The 26,576-nt window shown below is 46.2% G+C and overlaps 2 protein-coding genes and 1 non-coding gene across 3 annotated transcripts; 1 reads left to right on the top strand and 2 right to left on the bottom strand.

Moving 5' to 3' along the window:
* Positions 1-1,211: 1,211 nt before the first annotated feature.
* Positions 1,212-1,345, top strand: LOC132225382 (small nucleolar RNA SNORA16B/SNORA16A family). The gene has a single exon (XR_009450896.1). It is a non-coding gene; the product is annotated as a small nucleolar RNA SNORA16B/SNORA16A family (small nucleolar RNA).
* Positions 1,346-10,061: 8,716 nt separating this feature from the next.
* LOC132223475 (ADP-ribosylation factor-like protein 13A) lies at positions 10,062-17,120 on the bottom strand. Its single transcript, XM_059678645.1, has 5 exons — positions 17,104-17,120; positions 16,828-16,898; positions 11,833-12,082; positions 10,853-10,952; positions 10,062-10,343 (listed from the first exon to the last, which is right to left on the bottom strand). The coding sequence occupies exons 1-5, from the start codon at positions 17,118-17,120 to the stop codon at positions 10,146-10,148; spliced, it is 636 nt and encodes a 211-aa protein (XP_059534628.1). The 3' UTR covers positions 10,062-10,145.
* Positions 17,121-20,897: 3,777 nt separating this feature from the next.
* Positions 20,898-26,264, bottom strand: LOC132225009 (182 kDa tankyrase-1-binding protein-like). Its single transcript, XM_059680212.1, has one exon. It carries the CDS (start codon positions 26,231-26,233, stop codon positions 20,993-20,995), a length of 5,241 nt encoding a protein of 1,746 aa, XP_059536195.1. The 5' UTR covers positions 26,234-26,264; the 3' UTR covers positions 20,898-20,992.
* Between the last annotated feature and the right edge of the window lie 312 nt (positions 26,265-26,576).

Below are 26,576 nucleotides of genomic sequence, written 5' to 3'. Positions count from 1 at the left end.
TAAGAACCAGCTCAACTGATGTTTCTCAGCCAATGCACCAAATGTTGTGGTAGAATGCACAGGAGAAGGATCAGCCAGCACTCTGAGGGAGGAAAGTTTAACCTTTATTTCGCAGATCTGCTAATCCAGAGGAATTTCATATCCAAAGCCTGAACTGAACTCATGGAGAGACTCTGACCTATGTATCTCCTCCTGTGGCAGCCCCTGAGGGTCCCTGCAGCTCCTCCCAAGTCAGCTGTGGCGGGACCCTAGGGTTAGGCTCTGCGGCTCCGCCCAAGTCAGAGTGGGGATGTAAGACTACAGTTTTAACCAGATACTGAACTAGGTTGCAAGCCCCCGCATTTTCCTTTTCACCACAGTCACTGTTCTTTGTGCTCTTGGCTTCTGTGCTGGGACAGAGTGGGATGCCAGTAAGAGGAGAGGGTGTGCAGTTTGAGGCCACCACCCTCCTGACTATCTAGAGAAAGGAAAGGCCCCTTAAAGCTGTCCAGTCAGGGGCCCACATCCTGATGGGCTCCCTTCTTTGCCCTCTCTCAGGAATGAAGGCCTGAGCATGGGGCTAGATTTTGGAGTGTAGAGTTGACTGTGGGAACAAAGATCATGAATAGCTTAGGTCAGTGAATGGAGCAGCATTAGGGCTGTGGGTGGGTGGCTTTGACCTGGACTACTTCTGCCCCTCCCCCTGAGGGTATGGGGTGGGGATCTCAGCTCTGCTGTCCCCCACTCCAGCATTAGCTTAGCTTCCCAGGCTGTCCTCAGAGGAGATCACACTTCCTTCCTCCTAGACACCAAGTCTGGGACAACCTGGGGGAAGTGAGGTCACCCCCATTCCCTGTCCCTAGCAGACTGAGACTAAAGCATCACTTAATAAAGATCCCTGAAGCCCCCACCAAAAATGTTTATAGAGGTGAGTGATGACAAAACAGTGATTCCAGGCTTGACATCTACCCCACCCATGGTCAATGGCATTTTATAGTTAAGAATGCTAGCTCGGCCCAGCCTGCATAGCTCAATGGTTGAGGGTTGACCTGTGAGCCAAGAGGTCATGGTTCGATTCCCAGTCAGGAACATGCTGGGGTTTCAGGTTTGATCCCAGTGGGGCAGTGGGGGGCATGCAGGAGGCAGCCAATCAATGATTCCTTCTCATTACTGATGTTTCTATCTCTCTCTCCCTCTCCTTTTGTCTCTGAAATCAACAAAAAAATATTTTTTAAAAGAATACTAGTTGTACAGCTGCTTCCACGTAGCTGCTGCGCTCAAAAAGGAGACCAGAGTGACAGTTTTCCTTGACGGTCACCGTTCTGTTTGCTGTAACCAATCTGCAACATTTCAGGAAACCACAATCAAAAAAAAAAAGAATACTAGTCGGTACAATTCTCTTGAGAAGAGTGGTGTTGTGTTTGTTGCATTTGCTTAAGTCTTGCCAGTAGCAACTGCCTTGAAAACAAGTGGTTATGATAGGTTTCTAGGAGGGAAGAGTGATATTCAAAACACAGCTGGTAGGCCCTAGGACAAAATATTCATATCTACAGGGGATTTATACTAGGTTAGCTACTACTGGTTTGCATGCTCCAACCCTAAATTATCACAATTCTTCCTTACCCCTTACTGTGTACTAACTATATGACCCATGCCCTGAAGATCATAGTGGATACCAAGCCTGATAATAGAGTACCACAGGATTGGTAGAAACAACATGTGAATGTAGAGTGGTGACCAGAGTTGAAGAGTTGAAAACCATTCAGAGCGGAGAGACCCATCTACCTATGTATGCAGGCAGTCCTTGGGTTACGTTGGACTCAACGTATATCGTTTTGGAGTTAGGTCGCCATCTCCCATTTATTTATTAAAAAAAAAAGTTCTGTCATTTTGACGCATGTACATATGTGCTTTATGTTTTCTATTATTTATTTACCACAAGTAAAGGTCAGGAATTGTTATCTTTCTTTTAAATTTTTTTTTATTGTTTCACTTTATTACTGCTGTGTATGTGCTCCACATGAGTGATGTAGGTGCTTATGTAGATGGGTTCCAACTTATGGCAAAAATCGCATTACATCGCGCCATAGGAACGGATCTCCGAAGTAACCTGAGGACCTCCTGTATTGACTTCTCTAGTCTGAAAGTCCAGGCCTGTCTTGTAAAACAAAATGGACAGGTACCCAAAGCCATGTGTGGGTTATTGAATGATGGGCCAGGTTCATATGTTTGAAGTGACTCTGACAGGAGCTAGTCCCTAAAAGTCCTGAGGAAGGAGGCCAAGACTTTGACAATGAAAGGAGAGAAACTCCAAGGCAACCACTTACCTGAAAGAAAATATGCTCTCTGGGCTCAATAAACTATTGTTAATCTTGGTCTCTCAGCTGCCATGCTGAAACAGATTTGTAAGAGCTCTTTGGCACATTTCGGATTCTCAAGGACAAGGATGAGAGGCAGTGGTTGGCAGTGATTATAGGTACCCTAGATTCTCTGTGCTCTTTGTATCTTAGAAACTAAGATAGCGGTTCTCAACCTGTGGGTCGCGACCCCTTTGGGGGTTGAACGACCCTTTCACAGGGGTCGCCTAAGACCATCGGAAAACACATATATAGTTGCATGTTGTTTTTGTGATTAATCACTATGCTTTAATTATGTTCAATTTGTAACAATGAAATTGGGGGCCACCACAACATGAGGAACTGTATTAAAGGGTCGCGGCATTAGGAAGGTTGAGAACCACTGATCTAAGACATCTCTCTTTGTGTTGTTCTTTGCAAAAAAGAGGATCCTTCTCCCAGAAAAGAGGTGTAGCTATCTAATCTCCTCCTCCTAATCAAAATAATAGTAACTAATATGGAATGAGGTCCTCATTATGTGCCAAGCTCTATGCTAAGCATTTTGATATGTATTGTCCCCTTTGATCCTCACAACAAGCCTATGAGGTAGGTAAGGTACTCTTATTCCTGTCTTCACTTGGAGAAATTCCCAGATCAGCTAGCTTGATAAGGGGTTCTACAATACAGTAACAGCCTGCAGTAACAAAATCAGATTCATTCAAAAATAAATAAGAGCATGCTGGCTGTATTTGGGGAATAGTCTTTAAGTAACTTCTTGTGATTAATGGATTCCATGTAGAAAAGTTTGGTTGACACATACATTGTACAAAGGGAAGTGTCTTAATATACTGAAATTCAGTTTGGTCAGAGGTTGTTTCACACTAAATTCATCCTGCCCACATTCACAGATCGCACTCCTATCCCCCTTTTAGTTACACTTCCCCTTCCCTCTGGGTCTAAAAAGTATGCCTGCTTCATAAACACACATGCCATAAAGAAATGTGGATGGCCCAATCTTCTTGAAAACCTTAGTTTGTTGAATTACAGTCTCTTGTCTCATAAAATTCTTCTTTAGTAGATATTTGTTGTATCCCTGGGTGAGAATGATTGTCAGCATGGTCAGTGATACTATTGGGGAAATTGCAGGGATGTAGATAGGTAAAGAGTGGCCAGAGAAGACACAGGGAAGATGTAGATCATGTACTACATAATGATGTTTGGGTCAATAATAGATTGAATATATGACAGCAGATTATATGGAGTGTAAGAAAAAAGTTTGTTTGCAATGTTGAAAGGAAAGGCTGAACCCTACTAAGATGTTGGATTTCCTGGTAGTTCTGGGTGGTTTAAATAGATGAGAAGACTCAGCATGTTTTCTAACCACCATGTTCCTGCCCCAGGCTTAGGCCTGGAGTGGGCCAGGGGGAGGAAGAGAGCCTGGGAGATCACCACCCCCCACCCGCCAACCCTCTGTTTCCCTCATTCCCTCTCTCTCTTTCACCTCTTCCTTTTATTATTTCTCCTCTCAAGCTTTATTTCTCTGCATCTCTTTTGATCTATGCTCTTCCTTTCTCTCCCCTTCTCTATTTTCCCTTTCTCCATTCCTTACTCGCTCCTCCTAATGTCTTTTCTCTCGCAGACAGTGCTTTCCTCCATAGCCTTCCCCTGTCCCCCACAATGTGTGTGTGCATGCATGTACACACACACACTTTATCTTTTATAAAGTATTTTTACTGTACCTTTTCTATGTTTAGCTATGTTTAGATACACAAATAGTTACCACTGTGTTACAATTGCTTAAAGTATTCAGTACAGTAACATGATATACAGGTTTTTAACCTAGAAGCAATAGGCTACATCATAAGTACTGGTGGGTTATACCACCTAGGTTTGTGTAAGTACACCCGACGATGTTTGTACAATGACAAAATTGCCTAGCCATGTATTTCTCAAAATGTATCACCCTCATTAAGTGATTCAGGACTATATTTGGATAGAGAGGATAGACCTGAATTTTAGGAGCAGCTGTCAGTGATCAGCTGTAAAGTCTTGGGCAAGTGAACCTCTCTGTACCCCAAGTTACTCACCTGGTTAACAACTGGGTTGGACTAGAGCAGCGGTTCTCAACCTGTGGGTCACGACCCCTTTGGGGGTCGAATGACCCTTTCACAGGGGTCGCCTAAGACCATCAGAAAACACATATATAATTACATATTGTTTACAGTAGCAAAATTACAGTGATGAAGTAGCAACAAAAATAATTTTATGGTTGGGGGTCACGACAACATGAGGAACTGTATTAAAGGGTCGTGGCATTATGAAGGTTGAGAACCACTGGACTAGAGGCGCTATAACATTCCTTCCAGCTCTATGACTAATAGGCTGAGTCCTGGTCAGAATCTGGTCAGATCCACAAGGTTCCTGGGGTGGTTCCCTTGGAGATGAGGCCATATTGCAATGCATAATAGGAAATGACACAGACTTAGTGTCCGACTCTCCAGGTTTTTTGCCAGAGACCAATTCCAGCATGTTCAGCAGGGCTGCATCTGGGAATGGCTTTAAGGCATTTCCCCAAACCTGAATAGGATTCATTATATTGATTGTGGCTGCCAGACAGCTAAAAGGCATCTTAATCTACATGTTATTGCCTCCTACTGGCTAAAACACCTGAACAGCCTAGGCTAATTCCCCCATTCTGACAATGGACTCTGTACCAAACCCTGACCCTTTGAAGTGTATATATCTGCCTCGCCTCAGGACAAGTTGTGTTAATAAAAAGCATGGGGTCCTGGGGAGGAGGAGAGAACCTAAGACCTTAGACTTAAGACCTTAACTTCTTAGCTCCTTTAGCTAAGCTCCTCTGACCCCCAATGCCTTTCAAAATTATATCTTGTCTCCGGACTCTTTATCAGTCCCTGGACTCGATTTACTCTATGCACAGCCTTCTCCAGATTCCTGAACCCTTCTTGACGCTGGGACAAGAACCCTGGCAGTTTTTATCTCTCAGAAACAATTATGGGCTAGATGTTTTATACTGCCTGGTGAAACTGTATCAAGAAGGAGTTAAGGCAATGAATTATGGAGTTGGACCTTAGTTTGCAAACCAGTCCTGCTGCTTCCTAGTGGGTGCCTTGGGACAAATGATTTGACCTCTCTGAACATCAGTTTCTGGGTCTCTAAGATGATGAGAATAGAACTACCTCATAGGCTTGTGAAGATGAAAGACATTAATGTAGTATGTAAAGTACTTAGCTCATCGCCAGGCAAAACGGAAGTGCCCAGTCAGCCGTGTCTATGACTACTACTCATTGCTATCAACGTAATTCTTCTGACATGGGCATGGCTAAGTTTAAGCATTTTTCATGAATACAGTTTTATCTTTCCGGATGGAGTTTGAGAAATGTATAAACAGATCTTTCTGGCCAAAGCATCTCTAGAGTCAGATCTGGGTTTAGTTCTTTGCTCTGCTTCTTACAGGCTCTGGGACCTTGGGCAATTATTTCACATCTCTGTCCTTATCTGTAAAATGCAGGCAGGTATAATGCCTACCCCCAAGGGTTGTGATGAATATGATAATGAATGTGGAGAACTTAGTGCTGTGCCTGACATTTATAAGCCACTCAATAAGTGGTGGTGTGGACTAAAAGGGGCCACATGCTGAACTGACAAGCTCAGGAGAGGCCTGCATGGCAGTTTTGCAGACTTGGAGACCTAAAGTAAGCACAAAGGATGGTCTGAAATTAAACCTTAGCTAAAAGCGGTTATGGTGGGCAGTTACGTCCTAAGCTGATATCTTCACTGATAAGGTCAACCTTTACCCTAACTGAGCCTATCTGTCTTTTTGCATCTATGATAACATGTTTTTGGGATGTCTGGGTAACTTGTGACTTCCCTTTTTATGGAGCCCCTGGGGCACAGTCAGGTGTGCTGGGCCCAGGACAGATACCACAGATTTCTTCTTAATTGTTCCTGCACCCACCTAAGTATGTGTCCATCATTTTACTTTTTATCCTATCACAGAGGTTTCCCCGATTCGCTTAATCCCACCTCCTTAAATCTGTCACCAATGAATTTCATGTATAAATACGGACGTAACCCTGCCATAATCCGGAGCATTATCTCAATTCGTTGAGGTTCTGCTTCCCGGCATATGTTGACAGTTTGGCTCAAATAAACTCACAAAAATTCTTTACAGGTTTCAATGGTTTTTTTTACGTTAACAGTGGCTTTAATACTGATAGTGAAAATAATCAGTGTTGTGAGAATACTGATTACCTCCACTACCACTACTCTTGTTGGCATAGAGGGTTGAGTGTGTTCAAGTTTGTACAGTTTGGGCATACCTAACCAAAATGTTAGGAGAGGCGGCTGTCGCTGTTCCTGAAGGGACAGCAAAAGAGTTGTTGCCAGACTTCACTGACAGTGGCTGGGAGTTTAAAACTGAGTTGTTTTTGGAGGCATGATGAAAAATGACTATATTCTCAGCAGAAGAATTCTATTTATGTCTACCAGTCCCATTATATCTAAAAACTGTAGGAGGAAAATGTAATTCTAAACTGGCCCTGTACCTCTAAGACTCAATTTCAGTCGGTCAGCCAGGACACGCTGTTCATAGACTTCCTCGGCAGCATCTGGGCGCAAAGATGTCAGGTCTCTATTCTTTGTCAAGGTTGTTGTCATTCTCCAATGGATGCCCGCTGTTCTTGAGCCTCTCCATGGGGGTAAGATTCATTTGATGGATAGATAGACGTACTGGAAGGGTGGGATTTCTCAGGAATTCGATGTTAGTGTAGGTGGAGTTATATGGGACTGTAGAGGTATTAGTTAAATAGAAATAAAAAAACTGAAATCGTCCTAATGGTTATGGAGATGAGTGTATTTATGGAGGGAGGGGTATTGGCTTTTTCTTTTTGTGTCCCTCCGTTTTTTTCTTTAGTACTCTGTTAAAAGTCAAAGAGACAGAAAACAGCCAGTCACTGCAAGGAAAGCTAAGCTCCAGGTATCCTGCCTTCCCAGACCACTCCAGGTTAGGATGGTATTGGCCACTTTCTAAGGGAGTGTAGACTCCACCTCACCAGGCACCCACCCTCCGGCCTGGACTCAGACTTTCTCTCACTCTAGCTTTCTCCCTTATCCCCTTCCTTTAAGGAATACTAACCATAGGTTTCAAAGATGTCTTCATAAGCATCTTCCAGCATCATCTCCTCTACAGACCAGGTAAGCATTCTCTTTTTCGGTCTGGGTTCTGAGGTTATAGAAAAGAAAAATGGATTTCAATTTTGTACAGAGATTTAGGGCTAATTTCAGATATCTAGAAAAACACTTCCTCTATTCTTCCACCAGATTCCTTCTACTCAGCTCTCATCTTCACCCCTCATGTCAGATCAGTGCCTCTCTCCTCTTCAGTGTCCCTGGCCAAGTTCAGGCCCCTCTGTATAGATATAACAATCCAAGACTCTGGGGTAGCCTGAGGGCCAGATCCCTTGGAGAGCAAAGATGAGATTATAATATTGATACTTGACCATCGCAGTGACTGAGGTCCCAGCAAACACTGAGAATGAAGGGAAATTAAGAACAATAGGCCTTCAAGTCCTCACAGTTATTTTTCTTTAATACCTTTATTATATTGGGAAAAATCATCTAGCTTGTTATAAAAAGAAAATTTCCAATAAAACAAAAAAACAAAGGCACCTAGGCCTTTTACTTCTCTCCTAGTATATCACACCTAGAGAAAACCACTGCTATTGTTTTAGTGATTTTTCTCCAGATATTCTATGCATGTGTAAACATCATGCTTCGCATGCTATCCTCTGACTTGCCTTTTTCTCTAACAAAACATCAGGTTGTGGAAAACTTTCCATGGCAGTAAATATGTCAACAACAGCCCTTTTAATGTCTGTATAGTATTCCATTGTGTAGATGTACCCTACTTTATTTAGTTGTTTTGCATTGTTAGACATTTAGCTTGTTTATAACGTTTAGCTATTGTACCTAATACTGTAATTGGACAATCTCAAGCATCCTTTTTTGGGGTACTTGTGTAATTATCTTTGGATATACATCAATAAATGAGATGATTGGTTCACAGTGTTTCCACATTTTTAAAGTTATCAGTAATATATTGAAAGAGTGAGAACAAAAGGGAGAAGACAACCAAAGTACTCTCCATAAAGATTGTGCCAATTTGTACCTCCACCACTGGAAATTGTAACTTTTAAGATAACCTATACCCATTCAGACAAAGATCTTGTGTTAGCCAGTGCTGAGCCATCATATTGGAGTACTAAGTGGTGGTACCCAAGGACTCTCCCTGTCCTTCATCCACTTCTCCTGACCACCAACCATAGTATGAGAAAAGAGTTTCAGACTCAAAATAGGAATGTTTTATAAACTGTGAGAAGAAGGTCTCTATATAGAGTGTCCCCCCAAAATGTATACACACTTAACAGCTGAGAGCTCAATTGATGTTTCTTTCTTTTCAGATTTAACCCATTGGAATTAATCATTATTCAAAGTGAATATACATTTTTTGGGACACCTGTATTTTTTCTTCTCTGACTAACCACTGATCTAGCATTACCTTCAAAAAAAGTCATCGTCGTCATCTTCACAGTTGTAATCATCGTAATCATCTTCATCATTGGTGTAAGTTTTTGGGAAGTGAAAGTCAGCTCTATACTTGTAGTGAAGATCAGTAGTGTTTTGAGCTCCATTTACCTTAGAACATTCACCTTCCTCCATGGGTTCATCTAAGGCAAATGTCACTGATAAATTCTTTTTAGGTGTTAATCTTAAGCCTCCTTTCTGTACAGCAAGAAGATGAAGGGGGAAAAGTCAGTTGGTGCCCAACAGTTTAGAGATTGGTCCCTGTGGCAATAACATTTAAAGAGTCATTTACCTTTAGGATTGACTTTAGAGGCCTAGTTTCCATGGAATGTTTTCCTCGGGGCTCTTCTTTTTCTTCTGTCATTTCTACATTGGTAGGGAACCTGGGGAACATAGAAAGGACAAAGCAATAGTGAAAATAGACACACTTCAAGCTCCTTAAGTAAATGCACCTGTTACCCCATTCCTGCATATGTATTTGAACAATGAAACGGACAATAGAGCAAGACATTTTAGCCTTTTATTCCTCAAAACCTTGATCACCTCCTGTTTTCTTATTTTTCGCTTTCATATTCCTCTTCTCCCCCATATTTCCTTATTATTGGGTCAGAGAACTGCAAGTAGAGAATGCGGGGTGGCTCCAGGACATTCATATAGAAAATATTGCCTAGAAGTTCCTTAAGGGGCTTGTGTTCCTTTTCTTCTCCACATGGCAAATTGGGGAATAAAAATCATGTTTTGGAGAAGCTCTAATGTTGATAGTTTGGCTTTACCTTTCTGCAACTCATCCCACTAATGTGATCACTCAAGTTGTGCCAGGGGGAGGGTATACCTAACAATGCTGGAAAGTTTATGGTCACTGACCTAGCCCCATTTGAGCCAACTGATCTTGAAAGACTTGCTCAGAACCGTACAGAATCCAAGCACCTCCCAGAACTCCCTGCTTATGTTGAATATTGATTCCTGCATCTGTTCTTTTTTAAAATTATATTTTATTATTGATTTTAGAGAGGAAGGGAGAGCAAGAGAGAGAGAGAGAGAGAAACATCAAAGATAAGAGAAAATCATTGTTTGGCTGCCTTCTGCATGCCCCACACTGGAGATCGAGCCCTCAACCCGGGCATGTGCCCTGACCGGGAATCGAACTGTGACCTCCCGGTTCATGAGTAGACTCTCAACCACTGAGCCATGCCAGCTGGGTCTTATCAACCTAATAGAGGCAGCTCAGTACCTGGATGATGTACTTTCATCCTTGATGCCTGTGGTGTCCTCCTTGGAGTTTGCGATACTTGAAGTGCGTGATTGTTGGTGAGAACACAGCTCTTCCTGTTTATTCTGAGTGGCAGTTACCAGCCAGCGCAGCCCTTCAAGTAGGGGCTCATCGTGACTTCTTTGGAAGTTGTGGATAGCTGAGCAGGGTTTCTGTGACCAAAAGAGAAGACTCCAGCTCAGGAACCTGAGGCCACTGGGGATCAAAGTCCCTCCCACTCTCAGCTAAGGAGCAGAGGTACACATAAGCTCTGCAGTGCCTAGAGAGGCTTTAAGACTTCCTAGGAGAACTCAGTATTCACAGCTGAGAATGTAAATAAAAGCTACAAAAGCTAAGGTCATTCAATAAAGTGGTTGTGCTGTAATGTCTTAGATATGTGACTTTGGGCAAGGAACTCAGAGTTTTTGAGCCTCATCCATAAAATGAGGATATTGAAGCTTCCAGCTTTACAGAGCCATTTTGAAGTCTAATAAGAAAACATATGTGAGGGTAGTTAGGAGTGGGATATTGTCATCATCGAGTCAGAAATCACCACTATAGGCATCACCTGGCAGGAAGAGGCTTTGCCTGAGATCTAGCATATGGGGCTGATTATGGAGTGGTGCAAGGTATGCATCAGTTGGGCTTGAGAGGGCAAAAGAGGGGAGGGGTTGACACTTACCAGAAGGCAAATGAACTTGTTGTCATTCATTATCCCTTCCAGATATTTAATAATATCACCAGGTGAGAGGGCATTATGCCGGTCTTGTTTATTTGCCAATCTAGAGCAGGGCACAGGAGAGAGGGTAGGAAGAAGAGAGGAAGAGTAAAACATAAATAGAGGCAAAGGGCAAGAAAAGAAGGGAAATAGGGGGAGAACCTATTATGGTACAGTTGCTACATATTCAAGAACTAGCTTTAAAGACATGCACAATGAGATGAACCAGACATTTTTCTAGCCAATTCTCAATGACGGAAAGAATAACACATATAACTTGAATTCAAGATCATCCCCAGATCGAATTTCTCACTTCATCTCTACACTATGCCATAAAACTTTAATTAGAATTGCTAACTGGGATACGAACAGATTTGGAGTTTTTAAACAGCCTCTGCCAAACTCTGTTCATACTTGAGTTGGGGATGCTAATGAGGAACAAAAAATGCAAAAAGGGAGTGGGGGTGATGATTGATTGGGCCATCCGAAGTATCACCCTGGAATCAGTGCTCGTTACATGACTCTTGGGCAGTCTGGGAAGGGAGGAGGACATTGGCATCAATTATACAAAATAGGGGTGGTTTCAGGGGTAGAGACTGAAGCAGAGAAAGAGAAAGAAATTCAGGAAGACAATCTTCAGGAAGAGTCAAGGGATGGAGGTAGGAAATCCCGATATTACTCTCCATTTCCCTTTGATGCTTGCTTTCAAAATTACATTTGCACAATTAGGTAACATTTTCACCCATGGCAGCGTGTGGTAGAAAGTAGCTCTTAAAAACAGACCCCAGAGGACTGGGTTACCCCCTCCACACACACACTGAGCTGAAAGGAAGAGGAGATCTAGCTGGATGTGACAAAGGGACCACCCAGCTCTTCCTTTGTCTACTTGTCTTCTGAAGGCACAAAATGGGAAGGGAAAATTGAGCACAAAGGCAGAGGCTTACAATAGAATGGGTTTTCCTGCCACTCTTGCATCAGACAGAAGATTTGATAAAGTGGTCTTCACTTCTTGCATGCGTCCTAAGTCGCTGGAATCCAGGACAAAAACAATCCCATGTGCTTGTGCATAGTAGTCGGGCCAGATTTCTCGTCCCTTCAGATCTCCATTCAGGTCACAGATAGCAATTTCATATTCATCTAGCAGAACTGTAGTCAGTTTAGAGTTCATAGAACGGTCTATCTTGCTAGGCAGTACTGTGCATAAGGGAAGAGAGGAGAAGCAACCACAAAGCAGAGGAATATAGTTAGATGAAAGAATTTGTTAAACAAATGTTGACTAGAGCCATAGTTGGTTTGGCTCAGTGGATAGAGCGTCGACCTGCAGACTGAAGGGTCCCAGGTTCGATTCCGGTCAAGGGCATGCGCCTTGGTTGCAGGCACGTCCCCAGTGGGGGGTGTGCAGGAGGCAGCTGATCGATGTTTCTAACTCTCTATCCCTCTCCCTTCCTCTCTGTAAAAAATCAAGAAAATATATGTTCAAAAAAATGTTGACTAGAGCCTGCCCTGAGGAATGCTACTGAGGCATCTTGCCATCCTGTTCACTCATGGATTCATTTTCCTAAACCAGCACTTTGCCCAGGCAACCCTCTCCTGGCTCAGCAACTTTCAGTGAGTGGCCACTGCTCCCAGGAGAGAATACAGACTCCTCTGCCTCCTAACCTGCCAGCGCTATCTCTACCCTGTCTTGTGTCCACGGTGTCCCTGGTACACACCCAGTCTTTTCTTCCCTCTGCTCCTTGGCTCACTCTCCCCCCACTACACAAGAATGTCACGCTCTTTTGTGCCCTGGGCCTTCACAAGATGCTATTTTCGCAGCTTAGAACATTTCTTACATTGCTCTTTCCTTGGTTAATACCTATTTTCAAACATCTATTTAGATCTTGTTTCCTCTAGAAATTTTTTCCTAACTCACACCCCCACCCCCAAATCTGGGTAAGGTGCCTTTCTTCTGGGCTTATCACTATAATAGTACATATGACAGTGTTATAAATTCAACGGTTTACTAATCTGGATTATACACTGCAATAGGACAGGGACCCTTTCAATTTTATTCACTGCTACATTCACAATGCCAAGGGCAGAGGTGCTCAATAAATATTTGTTGAGTGAATTTGATGAATGAATGAATAAATGAATGAGCAGGAGGCTCTTCTCTCCTACCCTTTTTTCAAGGCTCAGGAAGGCTTCTTTAGGGAAGCTTATCTGACCACCCCAACTCCACTTTCTCTCCCTCATTGAGCACATGGTCTGTTAAGCTGGTCATTCACCTCCCTCTGTGCATGCCATGGCTTCCCAACTAAAATAATGAGGGAGGGGCTTTGCATTCGTTTACACTCAGTAGGTGTTCAATACATGTTTATGGTGCCTGTTATTGTGGGTAAGTATGAAGTACTTTTCATATGTCTTCTAAGAAACCATGCCAAATTTAGATACACTTGCCCTGTCAAGGCCATGGCCAGATCATAATCCCATAGGGCAGTGGTCGGCAAACTGCGGCTCACAAGCCACATGTGGCTCTTTGGCCCCTTGAGTGTGGCTCTTCCACAAAATACCACGTGTGGGCGCGCACGTACAGTGCAATTGAAACTTCGTGGCCCATGAGCAGAAGTCGGTTTTCGGCCTGGGAGAGTCTATTTTGAAGGAGTGGTGTTAGAAGAAGTGGGGGGTGTTGGTCGGGCGATGGGAGACATGGCGCAGGCGTGCCGAGGGATACGCATCGCAAGGGAGGCGCGCGATTCATGCACGAGTTGAGTGAGCCAGTCAGTCAGCAGTCTCATTGTGCAGTGGTTAGTGCTAGTCGCGTCCGCAAATCGAGCGTGGGTGACAAAACTACCTACTCGAAGCATAAATTTACCTGTATTTTTCCAACCAGCTGCAAATCCTGCAGGTATTTTTGTCATCAATTTAAGAATTGTAATTATTTTGTGTTGGTGGCTTTATTATTATTTTAGCAAAGGCCAGCTTAGGAGTACCCTAATTAAGTTAATAACAATGTACCTACCTATATAGTTTAAGTTTAAAAAATTTGGCTCTCAAAAGAAATTTCAATCGTTGTGCTGTTGATATTTGGCTCTGTTGACTAATGAGTTTGCCGACCACTGCCATAGGGCATTCCATACCTATTCTGCCCCCATTGAAGTGCAGTTCAAAAGGACAATCTTTCTACAAATTCCAGTCTGTTGAACTGAAAGTTCTGACCTAGATTTCTGCCCACATAAGCAGAAAAATGATTTTATAGATTCTCTATACTCGGACTCGGGAGTTCTAAGACCAGAATCAGTAGCTTTCTATTTCTAATCTCAGATCTACTTGTGACATTTTCATTAGGATTGCCAGAATGAATCATTTAGCTGAGAAGTTAGTAAGATGCTTTCAGATCGTTGGTAATGTATGATTATATAGACATTTACATATATCTATATACATATATTTTCATTATTACATTTTAATGTGATCTTATAACTTCTGTTTTCATGTTAGTCAATGCTCTTTTTAATTATAGCTTTCAGATAACATAAAATTTTCAGTCACAACTTTGATGTGATATTTGCTATGTCTCGCATTAGACTACTTAAAATAATAAGCGAATAAAGATAGTTTTAATTTGTTTCCAGCATGAAGGCAAGCTTTAAGTTATTTTCCCCTGTCTAATCAAAACATTTTCCTTAGTTATTTTTACTTGAAACCTTACCAATTCCTTCAATAATGCAATCTATTTTGGCAACCCTAGAAGCTGTGAGAAGTCGTTGTTCCCTGACACTTTACATTTCTCTTATCTCCTCTATTAATTCATAAACTCCCTGAGGACAGGTAATGAGTCTAATTCATTTCTATATCCCATAAAACACAACAGTCCCGGTACTGTTGGCTTCTGAGTTACTTGGCGATGATAAAGTCCTACCCTACACCAATTGAATCAGAATCTCTATGCTGCAACCCAAGTATTTGCATGTTTAACAAACTGCTATATTTAACAAAATCTGTAGGTGATACTTCTGCACTTTAAAGTTTGAGACCCACTACCCTAAAGAGCAAAGAAATCCATGCCTGTTGTGTCTCAGCATCATCTGGTGCTCCTTGTTAGATATTGATTCCATGCCCCGCCCCCTAGTCCAAAGTGTCTGAGCCTACAGGTCCCACTAAGTAAGTGTAAAAGCATCCCACATTAGTCTCATTTTTGGCTTTTAGTGCTCACTATGCTAAGGATCACCTATGGAGCTTTTAAAACTATGACACTAGATCTCCTCCTCTGAAGGTTTGATGCCATAGATCTGGGGTGGGGCTCAAGCATCATGTTCATTTTTAAAAGCTTCCCAGGTTATTGAAATGTATAGCCAGATTTGAGAGGCACTGCCCTAAATTCCCTCATTTAGGGCACCTACTTATGCTCATCCAGACAAAACAGTTATAGTATATGCTGTCATTGAGAATAATGGCTTCAGATCACAGATAGTTTATAGCTTCAAAGTTACTACTTATAGTAACACAAGTTACTACTTATAGATTGGTATTTCCTTCCTAGGCTGTTATCTGCAATCATAAACATCTGCAGGAACAGGAGAGGTGAGCTATTGCATATTGTGTACAGAGCAGCCTAATAGATTGACTGTAGTAGTCCTGTATGGACTGAGACATTCCTTAGAATGTGACATCAGTGGAGCTTTGCTTCTTGGCCATTAGAAACTTCCCTGTGAATGAATTCACAACTCCAGGCTCTATCCTTTAGAAGTCAGAATGGAAAGCAGATACTATTATCAAAGACAAAATAGCATATGGCTAATTATGGAAGAGTGCTTTCCAAAGCTGGCTGCCCATCAAAAACACCTGGAGAGTTCTTAAAATATAGATTCCAGGACCCCACTCAGGTAGATAATGGAGAGGATGAAATGCTAGGTAGTAGGACAGCATTATAGCAGGCATAGGTATGTGAAATAGATCAGTATGATGGCAGAGGAATGGCAAGTCATTTGTTTTGGCTGTATCAGGTCACATGCAGAGAGCATGAGAAATGAAGCTGGAAGAGAAGTCAGAAACCAAATTATAGAGGACCCTGTGTGCCTCTAGGAACTTAAATTTTATTTTGAATACAATGGGGAGGTATTAAATGCTTTTGAGCAGAAGAAAGTGCCATGATCAGATTTTTGTATTAAGTCCTTCAGGCAACTGTGTTGACTGAGTGCTGGGGAGACAACTAGAGATCAGCCAGCAGCCTGTTGCTGTAGTTCAAGAAAATTGCTGCAGGTTTCCAGTACACCAGTGGCAGAGGAGTCAGGTTAGCCCTTTCCTGTACTTTGCTGAAGGCTTCTAAATGATATAAAATTCAGCCACATCATCATACCCCTACTTTTGTTTAATAAACATCAATAGAGAGAATCTTATGCCAGCCTGTGTGCTGGGCTCTTTGACTAGCATTTAGTTGTGTCTTCACAACTAGAATAGTAGCTCCCTTCAATTCTGTGTAACTGCTTCTTGAAATGTCAATGTATTAAACTGGAGATCTGGTATTAAACTTGCATATCTCTGAATTGACAACATTTCACAAGTTCCAACCCTCTATATTAACTGTCACAAAGTATTTAATGTTATTAAACTTCTTAAGACCAAATTCCACTTTAATTGAGCTCTGAAATGAGACACTTTTTCAAACATGCTATCCTTCATAATTGGCTGCAGTGTTTTACATAGTTTGAATCCATTCATACTGACACTGTGTGAGGATGTTTAATTAGGATATCTTGAAAAGGGAGACGGTGACAGACATTACATAAACAAGCTGATAATACCCCAGGAAAGGATTGTGTATGTGTGTTGGAAAGTGCTTATCTTCAAAAGTGGCAACCTGAGGGCTGTGAAGTAAAGCTAGGAAGTAATAATTATTTCATTGGTCACTGGGGACCTTGAGAGACCTAAACCAATGTCTAATGCTCCTAGTTCCTTACGTCTGCAGAAGGCCTCCGTAAGTAAAGTTTTGCCTGCATTATCCAGACCGATGATGATGATGGTCACATTCCTAGTAATGGAAAAGAAAAATGAGCCAAAGCCTTAAAAACAGTTATTAAGGTAAACAAAGAAGTCTATTCTTCTTTGGTGTTTGGGGATCTTCCTACAGTAGTCCCAATCTATGTATCATAAAAGGCACAGCCAAGGTGGTAGAAGATTATATAGGAATCCCTTCCCAAGGTCCCCAAGGATGTGTTTCTTCCCGAGTCACTTGCCTTGCAGAATTAGCCATTCTCTTCAAACCTTGTCCTCAATCTTGCATGCAGACAGAATAATCGTTTCTCCTAACAATATATATATAAATATATATCATGATTTGTCCCATGTGGGACTGTGGGCAGATAAATTGGAGGAAATGGTGGAGTAGGTCTAGGGAAATAATTACAATATTACCTTCGTGTTTCTTCAATATTTACTTGAGGCCTTCAGGATGTCATTATCTTGAACATGATTCATCTGAGTTCTGTAATATTAAGGGAAACAAGTAAATAAGAAATCAGCCCCGCCATTAACATTGAACCTTTCAGTTTATGACTACATAGGTGCTGATAAACTGAAAGCCTTGTACTGACACAAGTCCATTACTTCATTCTAGCCACCCTTATCTATAAATGTCATAGAGCGAGGGATGGGTAATCCTCAATTCTACTGGCATATTCCTGCAAAATGGGATGGTTTCTTGTTAAAGCAACCTACACAGGCACGATGGCATCAGGTGTGGCCTTCCCTTCAGCCGTAGATCATCCCTGTTGGGAATATCTTCATTCAACCTCAGGTGGGGTGAGGTGAAGCTTCGGAGAAGAACCAGCTGAGATTTCTAGGACCTATTTATTGGGAAACCTGTTCTAAGTGACAACTATCTACTATTCTTGGTTCTCTTATTGCCTCTGCTTAAAAAATGTTGGTGAGCCATTGTCATAGATTTCATAAAATTCCTAGGCTGTAAGGGACCTTAGACATCAACTAGTCTAATAGATTGCAAACATCAGTCCAGGTGCCCCACTCTCAAAGATTCCCAGGGAGTTGCATAATCTCTCCAGTAGTTTTCAAAGTGCAACAATATTCAGAAGTGAATACCTAAGTAAAAAGGATAATTTAGACAATTACCTCAAGGTCCATCCATGTTGTAGCATATATTAGTATTTTGTTCCTTTTTATGGCTGAATAATATCCCATTGAATGGATATACCACTTTTTGTTTACTCATTAGTTTATGGACATTTGGCTCTTGTCAATAATGCTGCTATAGACATTTTTGTACAACTTTGTGGACATATGTTTTCAGTTTTCATGGGTACATATACTTAGAAGTGTCGTCACTGGGTCATATAACTTTACATTTAAACTTTTGAGCAAGTGCCAGACTGTTTTCCCAAGTGGCTATAACATTTCACATTCCCACTAGCAGAGCAGGGAAGAAGCCAGCTGCCTGAGCATTGGCTCCACCTACTTGTGCATATTCATTTACACAGTGGCATTCTCTACCTGTACATTTAGGTGGCCATATCCACTGGGATTATAGATACCATTTGTCCTTGATACATAGTAGGCCCTGTGCTAGGCACTTTACACAGTCATATTCTCCACTTGAGAGGCTGATACAGTGCCCCAGTGTGCCTATATGGTAATGGCAAATTGAGATTAGAACTGTCAACATAAGAAACATGCAAATCTACAGGGAATTTTTGTGAGTTTATTTGAACCAAACCATTGACAATTGTCAGGAAACACAATCTCAAGGGATTGAGAAAATGCTCCAGAGAATGGCAGTTTTGCACCTTATTCACACACACACACACACACACACACACACACACACACACACACCAAACAAAACAAAACAAAACACACACAAAAAAGTTATAGGAATTTGACAGTCGAGAAGAAGATTCCAAGAATCAAACCAACAATTTGTCATATGAGGAAGCAAAAAACACCCAATCAGAAGAGCAAAAAGAATCAAAAAATATGAAGATAGTGTAAGGAGCCTCTGGGACAACTTCAAACATACCAACATTCCAATTATGGGGGTGCCAGAGGGGACAAGAGAAAGCAAGATATTGAAAACCTATGTGAAGAAATAATGATAGAAAACTTCCCCTACCTGGTGAAAGAAATAGACTTACAAGTTCAGGAAGCACAGAGAGTCCAAACAAGAAGAACCCAAAGAGGCCCACACCAAGACACATCATAATTAAAATGCCAAGGGTTAAAGACAAAGAAAGAATCTTAAAACAGCAAGAGAAAAGAAGTTAGTTACCTATAAGGGAGCACCCATATGACTGTCAGATTTCTCAACAGAAACTTTGCTGGCCAGAAGAGAGTGGCAAGAAATATTCAAAGTGATTAATAGTAAAGACCTACAACCAAGATTACTCTACCCAGCAAAGCTCTCATTTAGAATTGAGGGTCAGATAAAGAGCTTCACAGATAAGAAAAAGGTCAAGGAGTTCATCACCACCAAACCAGTATTACATGACATGTTGAAGGGTATTATTGAAGAAGAAGAAGAAGGAGGAGGAGGTGGAGGAGAAGAAGAAGAAGAAGAAGAAGAAGAAGAAGAAGAAGAAGAAGAAGAAGAAGAAGAAGAAGAAGAAGAAGAAGAAGAAAGACGGAGAAGGAGGAGGAGGAGAGGAAGAAGAAACAAAAAATATGAATGATAAAATGGCAATAAATACATATCTATCCACAATTGAATCAAAAAAATCAAAATAAATGAACCAAATAATGAACCAAATAAACTGGTGAATAAAACAGAATCAGAGGTTTGGAAGCATGGAACAGACTGACGAATCTCAGAGGGAAAGGGGGAGGGAGAATGGGAAGAGATTAACCAAAGATCTTACCTATGGACACAGACAGTAGGGTGGTGAAGGCCTGGGATGGGGCAGGAACAGGGTGGAGGAGGACAATAGGGGGGAAAAACCAGGACATTTGTAATACTCTCAAAAAAAGATTAAAAAAAAAACCCTTATCCTAAGGGAGGATTAATGGGATAACCAAGGAAGAAAATGATTAGACAAGGGATTATTGATCCTTTCATTTCCAGTGCCTCTCCTGGGTACTCTGGGATGAAATCACCTAAATTCAATCTACAGTTTTAGATTTCTTATCTGTAGAATGGAGATAATGATAATATTTTGCTTACCTTAAGGTGGTTACTTACTGATCAGATTACTGGTTTTTTATGGATGGAAGACATAAGATGTGAAGAGTAATAGGAAGATTTGTTGAGATTTCTAGCCCTTGTGCCAGATCTACACAGCACAGTTGCCCACTTATGAGAATATAGCAGTGACCTAACAATGGCTGTCAATGTTCTGACATATCTATGGCAACCACTGCCTGGTTCATAGCAAACAAACTCACATCTCCCTACCTTGTACAATGTACAGCTGATTACTAAATGAATTTTTAGTCATCATATTTTTTTTGAGTTTACAAAGTATTGACATAGAATTTACAATGTGCCAGCACTCATTTAGGCACTTTATACATATTAACACATTTAATTTGGTCATTATTACAAAATGACCAAAAAGTGGGGGCTATCATTCCTACTTTTACAAGATGATGTTCACAGCAAACATTTTATTTATTTATTTATTTATTTATTTATTTATTTATTTATTTATTTATTTATTTTTACCAATTCCAAAAAAACTTTATTGTTTCAGTGGCAAAATGTTATTGGTCTCTATGGGGCACCTGGCAGGGCAGAGGGAGACCTGGGGTGGGGCTGGGTTCCATCCATTACAAAATCAAAGGCTTTTATAAAAAATGTTATAAATTGGTATCAAAACAAAACCCAAGGGAGGCTGGAGGAGGAAGCAGAGAGGGAGGTGGGTACACGGAGGGAGGACCAGAACCTTGGACACTAATGACGGAATCCAGGCCGGGAGGGAAGGTGTGGAGGGAAGTTGGGAAGGTGATACAAAGTGCATAAATGTGTCTCCCCAGACGCTCCTCAGACAGAGGCAGAGGGGGACAGAGGCTACAGCCTGGGACATGGGGGAGAAGGGGTTCCAGCCATCTCCTGGCCAGGGACCCCACAGGAACGGGCATTGCTTGAGACTGCCAGATGGGAAGGACCTCAGTGACTTCTCAGACCTTCTTCTTCTTCAGCTTCAGGGCTTGTAGCCAACTGGGCGATGATCTTTCTGACCCTGAGGACTTCTCTGGCTTCGGAGGTAAGGCGAGGGGCTTCCCCAGCCCTGGGACCTTGCAGGACTTGGAGCGCTGGAACGCGAACTCCTTCTGGCTCGACTTGCTGTCCACCAGCTCCCCCTCCTCAGCCGAGCGGTTCTGGGGGCGCAGCTTGGCCTTCAGGGCTGACGGGCTCAGGCCAGGAAAGAGGTTGACTTTCAGCCCCTTGGTGCCCAGGGACATCCGTGTCCTGCGGTTCTGAGGCTCCTCCACCACCTCCTCATCTGAAGACGGCCCCCGAGAAGCTTGCGGCTCCGTAGAGTCCTGGAACAGGCGTGCATCCGAGTCTGCCGCCTCCGATAGGCCCAGGGTACCGCCCAGCCGGATGGCCGGGGCCCGGTGCCCACGCTTGCGCCCCAGGCTGGCACGGCTTCGATACACGGCACTGTCGAGGATCTCGGTGTCCTCGATGAAGGAGAAGTCCTGACTGGAGGAGCTGGGGGGAGGGCCTTGGGAGGGTCGCCGAGGGGGGTATATCGGACCCTGCTCGCCCAGCCCGGCCCCTGCAGGGCTCCAGGTGCCGTCCACCTCTTCTGTCCGGCTGGCTTCACCATCAGGCTGGGGCCTCCAGGAGGGCAGACGGTCCCTGAGGGGCTCCAGGGGCTCCCCTTTATCAGCACCTGCCGTGGTTTCTTCCTCTTCCAACAGGGTCCTCAGGCCCGAAGCAGAAGCTGCCGAGTCCCTCCGGGCCGCTGCCTTGGAGCTGCTGATGGCCAGCATCTCCTCCAGCAGGCCCTGGGAGGTGCAGGGTGGAGAGTGGGCCAGGCAGCCGCTGCTGGGGCTGGCTCCGAAGCCAGGGGCTTCTCCCATCTCCATTCCGGGGTCTTCAGGGCAGGTCTCCAAGGAAAGCGAGGAGTCATCTTCGCCCTGGGTCTCTGGTCCACTCGTCTCGCCAACCCCCAGCTCCCTGGCCTCCATGGGGTCTGGGTATCTGGCCTCCTGGCCAGGGCACAAGATGCCAGTGTCCCTGAGGCCGAGCTCTTGGCACTGGCTAACTTCTCCCACCCCATGCTCCCTGGCTTCACTCGGAGTCCCAGAGAGCTCCACATTCCGGAGCCCCAAGTCCTGGGTCCAGTCCATCTGCCCCACGCCGCCTCCTCGTGGCTCCTGAGAACCGCCAGTCTCTAGGTCACAGGGCACCTCCAAATTCCTCAGGCCCAGACTGTCACCCCAGTCCACCTGGCCCACCCCACGCTCCCTGGAGCTGCTATCTGGCCCCACGGCCATGTTCCTGAGCCCCAGGTCTGGTGTCCAGCTTGCCTGTCCCACTCCACGCTCCCTTGATTTAAGGAAGTCTCCGGCCTCCACACCTGACCAGTTGGTCTGCCCCACGCCACTCTCTCTGGCTTGGCTGTGGCCTTCTGCCTCCCCCACCCCAGCCAAATCTCTGCCCTTCACCCCGACATCAGAAGTCCAGTCCTTCTCCCCAACTCCCATCTCCCTGGGCTCCTCAGAACCCCCAGCCTCCAAACGGCTAGCCAGGTCCACATCTCTCAACCGCAGGTTATCCGACCAGCCGGTCTGTCCCACGGCATCCTCCCTGGCCTCACTCGAGACGCCAGAACCCACACAACTGGACACTTCCAAGTTCCTGAGGCCCAGCTGGTCAGTCCAGTCCACGGGCCCAGTCGAGGTCTTCTCAGGAGAGACAAAGTGGCCACCTCCCATCTTGCCAGAAGGACTCGGGCCAGCACCACTCACTCGGTCATGGCCAATGATCCCAAAATGATGGCTCCTCTTGGTAGCCTCCATGCAGAAGTCACCACTCCAGTCTCGCTGCCCTGGGCTGAAGGCCGCCTCTGGCTGGGAGACCACACCGAGGCTGAAGTCTCCAGCCCAGCCTCGCTGCCCCACTTCCCTGTCTTCCGGGTTGGCATCGCCTGGGCTCTGGTCCCCTGCCTGCTGTCTTCTGTGCAGCCCTTCAACCTCCTGGCTGGCACCGCTGTCCTGCCAGCTGCTCTGGGCTCTCGGTCCCCGTGCTCCGTCCTGGTTCTGGGGGCTGCCGGGTCTGAACAAGCCCCCCAACTCTCTCTCCTCTGGCTGGCCTGGGTCCCCGCTGGCCTCGCCCAGGCCATCTCCTCCACTCAGAGTCTTCTCAAACTCCTCATCCTGCTGCAGGGCTTCCTCGGGACTGAACGCGGTGCTCCCGGCGCTCACCCCGAAGCCTCGGTCCTGGGGGCTGAGGGCCCTGGCGCTGCCATGGCTGCTATAGTCCCTCATCCAGGCACTCTTCCCGAAATCCAGGTCCGGCTGCTCAGCACCCTGGCTGCCAAAGATGCCAAGCGACGGATCTCTCTTCCCAAACTCCTGGTCCTGCTCGTCGGCATCCTGGCTGCTGTACTTGCCCAGGTGGTCCTTCTTCCTCACTTCCTCCACTTCCCGGCTGGCATAAGCCCCCAAAGAGTCTCTCTTCCCAAACTCCCAGCCCTGAAGGCCGGCGTCCTGACTGCTGTAAGAACCCAGCACATCCCTCTTGCCTAATTCCTGGTCCTGGAGTTCCACATCCCGGCTGGAGAAAGTGCCCTGGGAATCCCTCTTTCTGAACTCCCAGTCCTGAACAGCCGGCTCCTGGCTCTGCTGAGTGCCAAGCGGGGCTGGCTTTCCAATCACCAGGTCCTGGGCTGGGAGCCCCCCGCTCCCCTGCGGGCTGCCGACCTCCACCTCCTCATGGACCTCCGCCTCCTCATGGCCAACGATGCCACACCTGCTGGCCCACTCTCTGGCGCTCCCTTCCCCTGCTTCTTGCCCACTCTTGCTGGACCAGTTCCTCTCTCCAAGGCCTGGGTCCCCTCTAGGGCTTGCATCCCTAAGGCCATAGTCCTGAGAAGTGTCTTGGGACCAGCTGGAAGGGCTAAAACTGCTGGACTGTGTATCTGCTGCAATCCCAAATTCACTCTGCAGATCTTTCTGGGCCCAGCCGAGGAGTCCCTCGGAGCAGGCACTTGGGGTCTGTGAGCCCTTCAGCTCAGGTCCAGCTCCCCGCCGTGCACTGCCAGCATTGGGAGGTGGTGAAGCCAGGAGGGCATCCAGCCAGCGGGAGTTGCTTTCAGGACCTGCAGGCTTGGGGGACGCCCTACAGGGGTCCTGAGCCCCTGTCCTGGGTTGGGTAGTCACAGCCCGGGCCAGGGTCACAGCCTCCTCCTCAGCAGGCCGTGCCTTCCCAGGGCCAGGGGTGTCAGCAAAGAGGACACAGGGCTGGTCAGGGGGTGCTGACTGCTGCTGCCCCAGGACCGGCTCCAGGAAGGGCAGGGTGGCCTCCCTGGTGGCCAGAGGGAGTGGGGACTCTTGTCCGGCCAGGGGCTCTTGCTCTTCACACCTCTCCTCTGCCTGTAGCAAGGCCGGTTCAGGTGGGCCCCCTGTTGTTGGCAGAGGCTTGAGGGGATCAGCTGGGGATGGAGGCTGACTCTCCCCATCACCCTTTTGGTTTGGGGAGATACCCAAATCATCTGTCTGCACCCCAGAACCAGGCCTTCCTGGTCCCTCTGGAGCTGACCAGACCCCTCGGCCCTGCTGGAACGCTCCCTCCCCACTGGATGCAGCCAAGTCACCAGCCGCAGTGGCCCCAGCCTCCGCAGCCACAGCCTTGGCCTCCGCAGCCGCAGCCTCTGCAGCTGCAGCCTCAGCCTCTGCGGCCTCACTGGCTTCAGTGATGGGGGAGGGAGGCGGGGAGTCCAGCCGCCACACCCCTAGACCCGAAGGCCGAGTGGGGAAGGTCCATGCAAAGGACTGTGACAAGCTCCAGTTGGACTCTGTCCCACACCCAAAGGGACGCTCCAGGGCTGACTGGCCCCCCTGGGTTTGGAGCAGGTCAGCCAGCGAGCCCCCCAGCTTCTGTTCTTGGTCGGGCAGCCGGAGCAGACCTTCAGAAAATCGGCGCTGACCCAGGCCTGTGGGGCGGAGCTCTGCGTCACCCCTGGCCACCTCCTCACCAGATGGGAACATCCGATCAGGATCAAGCAACTCACCCCCCTCCATCGGAGGCCGGGGTGAGGTGGCCGGAAGCTGCTCTGGGCTGTGGCTCCCCGAGACCTTTTCCACGGGCGGGCCACTGGGTCTGGGGGCATCTGGGGCTCCCAAAGCAGGGAGCCCTGGGCTAGAGGCATGGCAGGCGCCCTCATCTGGCAGGACCACGACTGGGGATGCTGGGGTCGCAGGGAGGCAGGGAGAAGGCCCTCTCCCAGAAGCTGCGGGGCTGTGGGCCTCTGGAAGATGCGAGTGGCGGGGCGAGTGTTGGAGGGGGGAGTGAAGTTGGGGAGACCCAGGGGCTGGGCCTGAGACTTCAGCAGGGAGGCCTGGGCTGGTGAACCCTCCATTCTCTGAGGTGGGGCCTGGACTTGAGGGGACCCAGGGCTTGGAAACGTCGGTAGGTGGCTCAGAGCTGGCCGGCTGAGCCAGGTCCCCATTGAAGGCCCGGTCCAAAGCAGGGTTCCTCTCCTCGGGGGTCTGGCTGTGCTCTTCAGGGCACTCTGTGGGAGACTTCGCAGACCCCTCCTGGGACCATTCCCTGGAGAGGGTCCCACCATCCTCATCCACAGGACCAGTAGCCACACCATAGGTCCTGGGGCCGTATTTTGAACTACCATCGTGGTTAAAGGTGAGGCGGGAGCCCCAGAGGCGGTCAGAGCTGGTGGGGACCTCCTTCCGCGGCTGCTCCATCTTGGCCAGAATCTCTTCCACTGTGGTGGCTGCAAAGCGCTCAGAGGCTGGACGGAAGGGGGCGGGGGCCTTCCGCACACCCCCTGGGGCAGCACATCGAGCCGGGGGTGTCAATGGAGGCATCTCTTCTTTCCCAGCCTCCTCTTTCCCAGCCTCTTGGGTGGCTTCTCCTCCAGTAGATGTCTCGGCCGGCGGTCTTGGTGCAAAGGGAAGGGGACGCCTGCTGCCACCATAGGGCTGGGGTCCTGCCAGCACGATCATCTTCCGGGCAGAAGGCCGCTCAGCCAGAGGACCCCGGGGTGGCCGCGGCCCAACAGACACCAGCAGGCTGGGCTTGGCAGGCAGGGCCGGGGGTTTGGGCTTGACAGGAGGTTTGGCCCGAGGGTCATCTGGCTCAGAGCCAGCAGATACCAGCTCCTCCTCCATTTCCCGGGGTGGTGGGGAAGCCATGGCTGTGCCTTCCCTGAGAACAGACACTTTCATCACATTCGGCAGAACGGGCTCCCCCGGGATCCGGCTCCTCTCGGCTAGGGCTCGGCGCCCGACGCCACTCTCCGCCACCGCCGCCGCTGCAGCCCAACATTTTTTTTAATGAGTAGAAAGAGTACAAAAGTAACAATTAACAGTATAGTAGAGTAAATTTTAAAAAGAGAGATAGGATGAGGTTCAAGGTTACCTGGCTAGTAAGTGATAAATCAGAATTGCAACCCAGGTGGTCTGGCTTCAGAGGTCATATATATTAGGTTAAGGGTCTTACAGGCTATGTGAGTGAGAAGACCTCGGGTATCAGAGAAACTGCCCTGCTCTTGGCCTTTCCATCTCTTCT

This window comes from Myotis daubentonii, chromosome X (genome assembly GCF_963259705.1).
Source record: "Myotis daubentonii chromosome X, mMyoDau2.1, whole genome shotgun sequence".
NCBI lineage: Eukaryota > Metazoa > Chordata > Mammalia > Chiroptera > Vespertilionidae > Myotis > Myotis daubentonii.
Note: the sequence above shows the minus strand (reverse complement) of the source record. Positions and strands in the feature narration are given on the sequence as shown.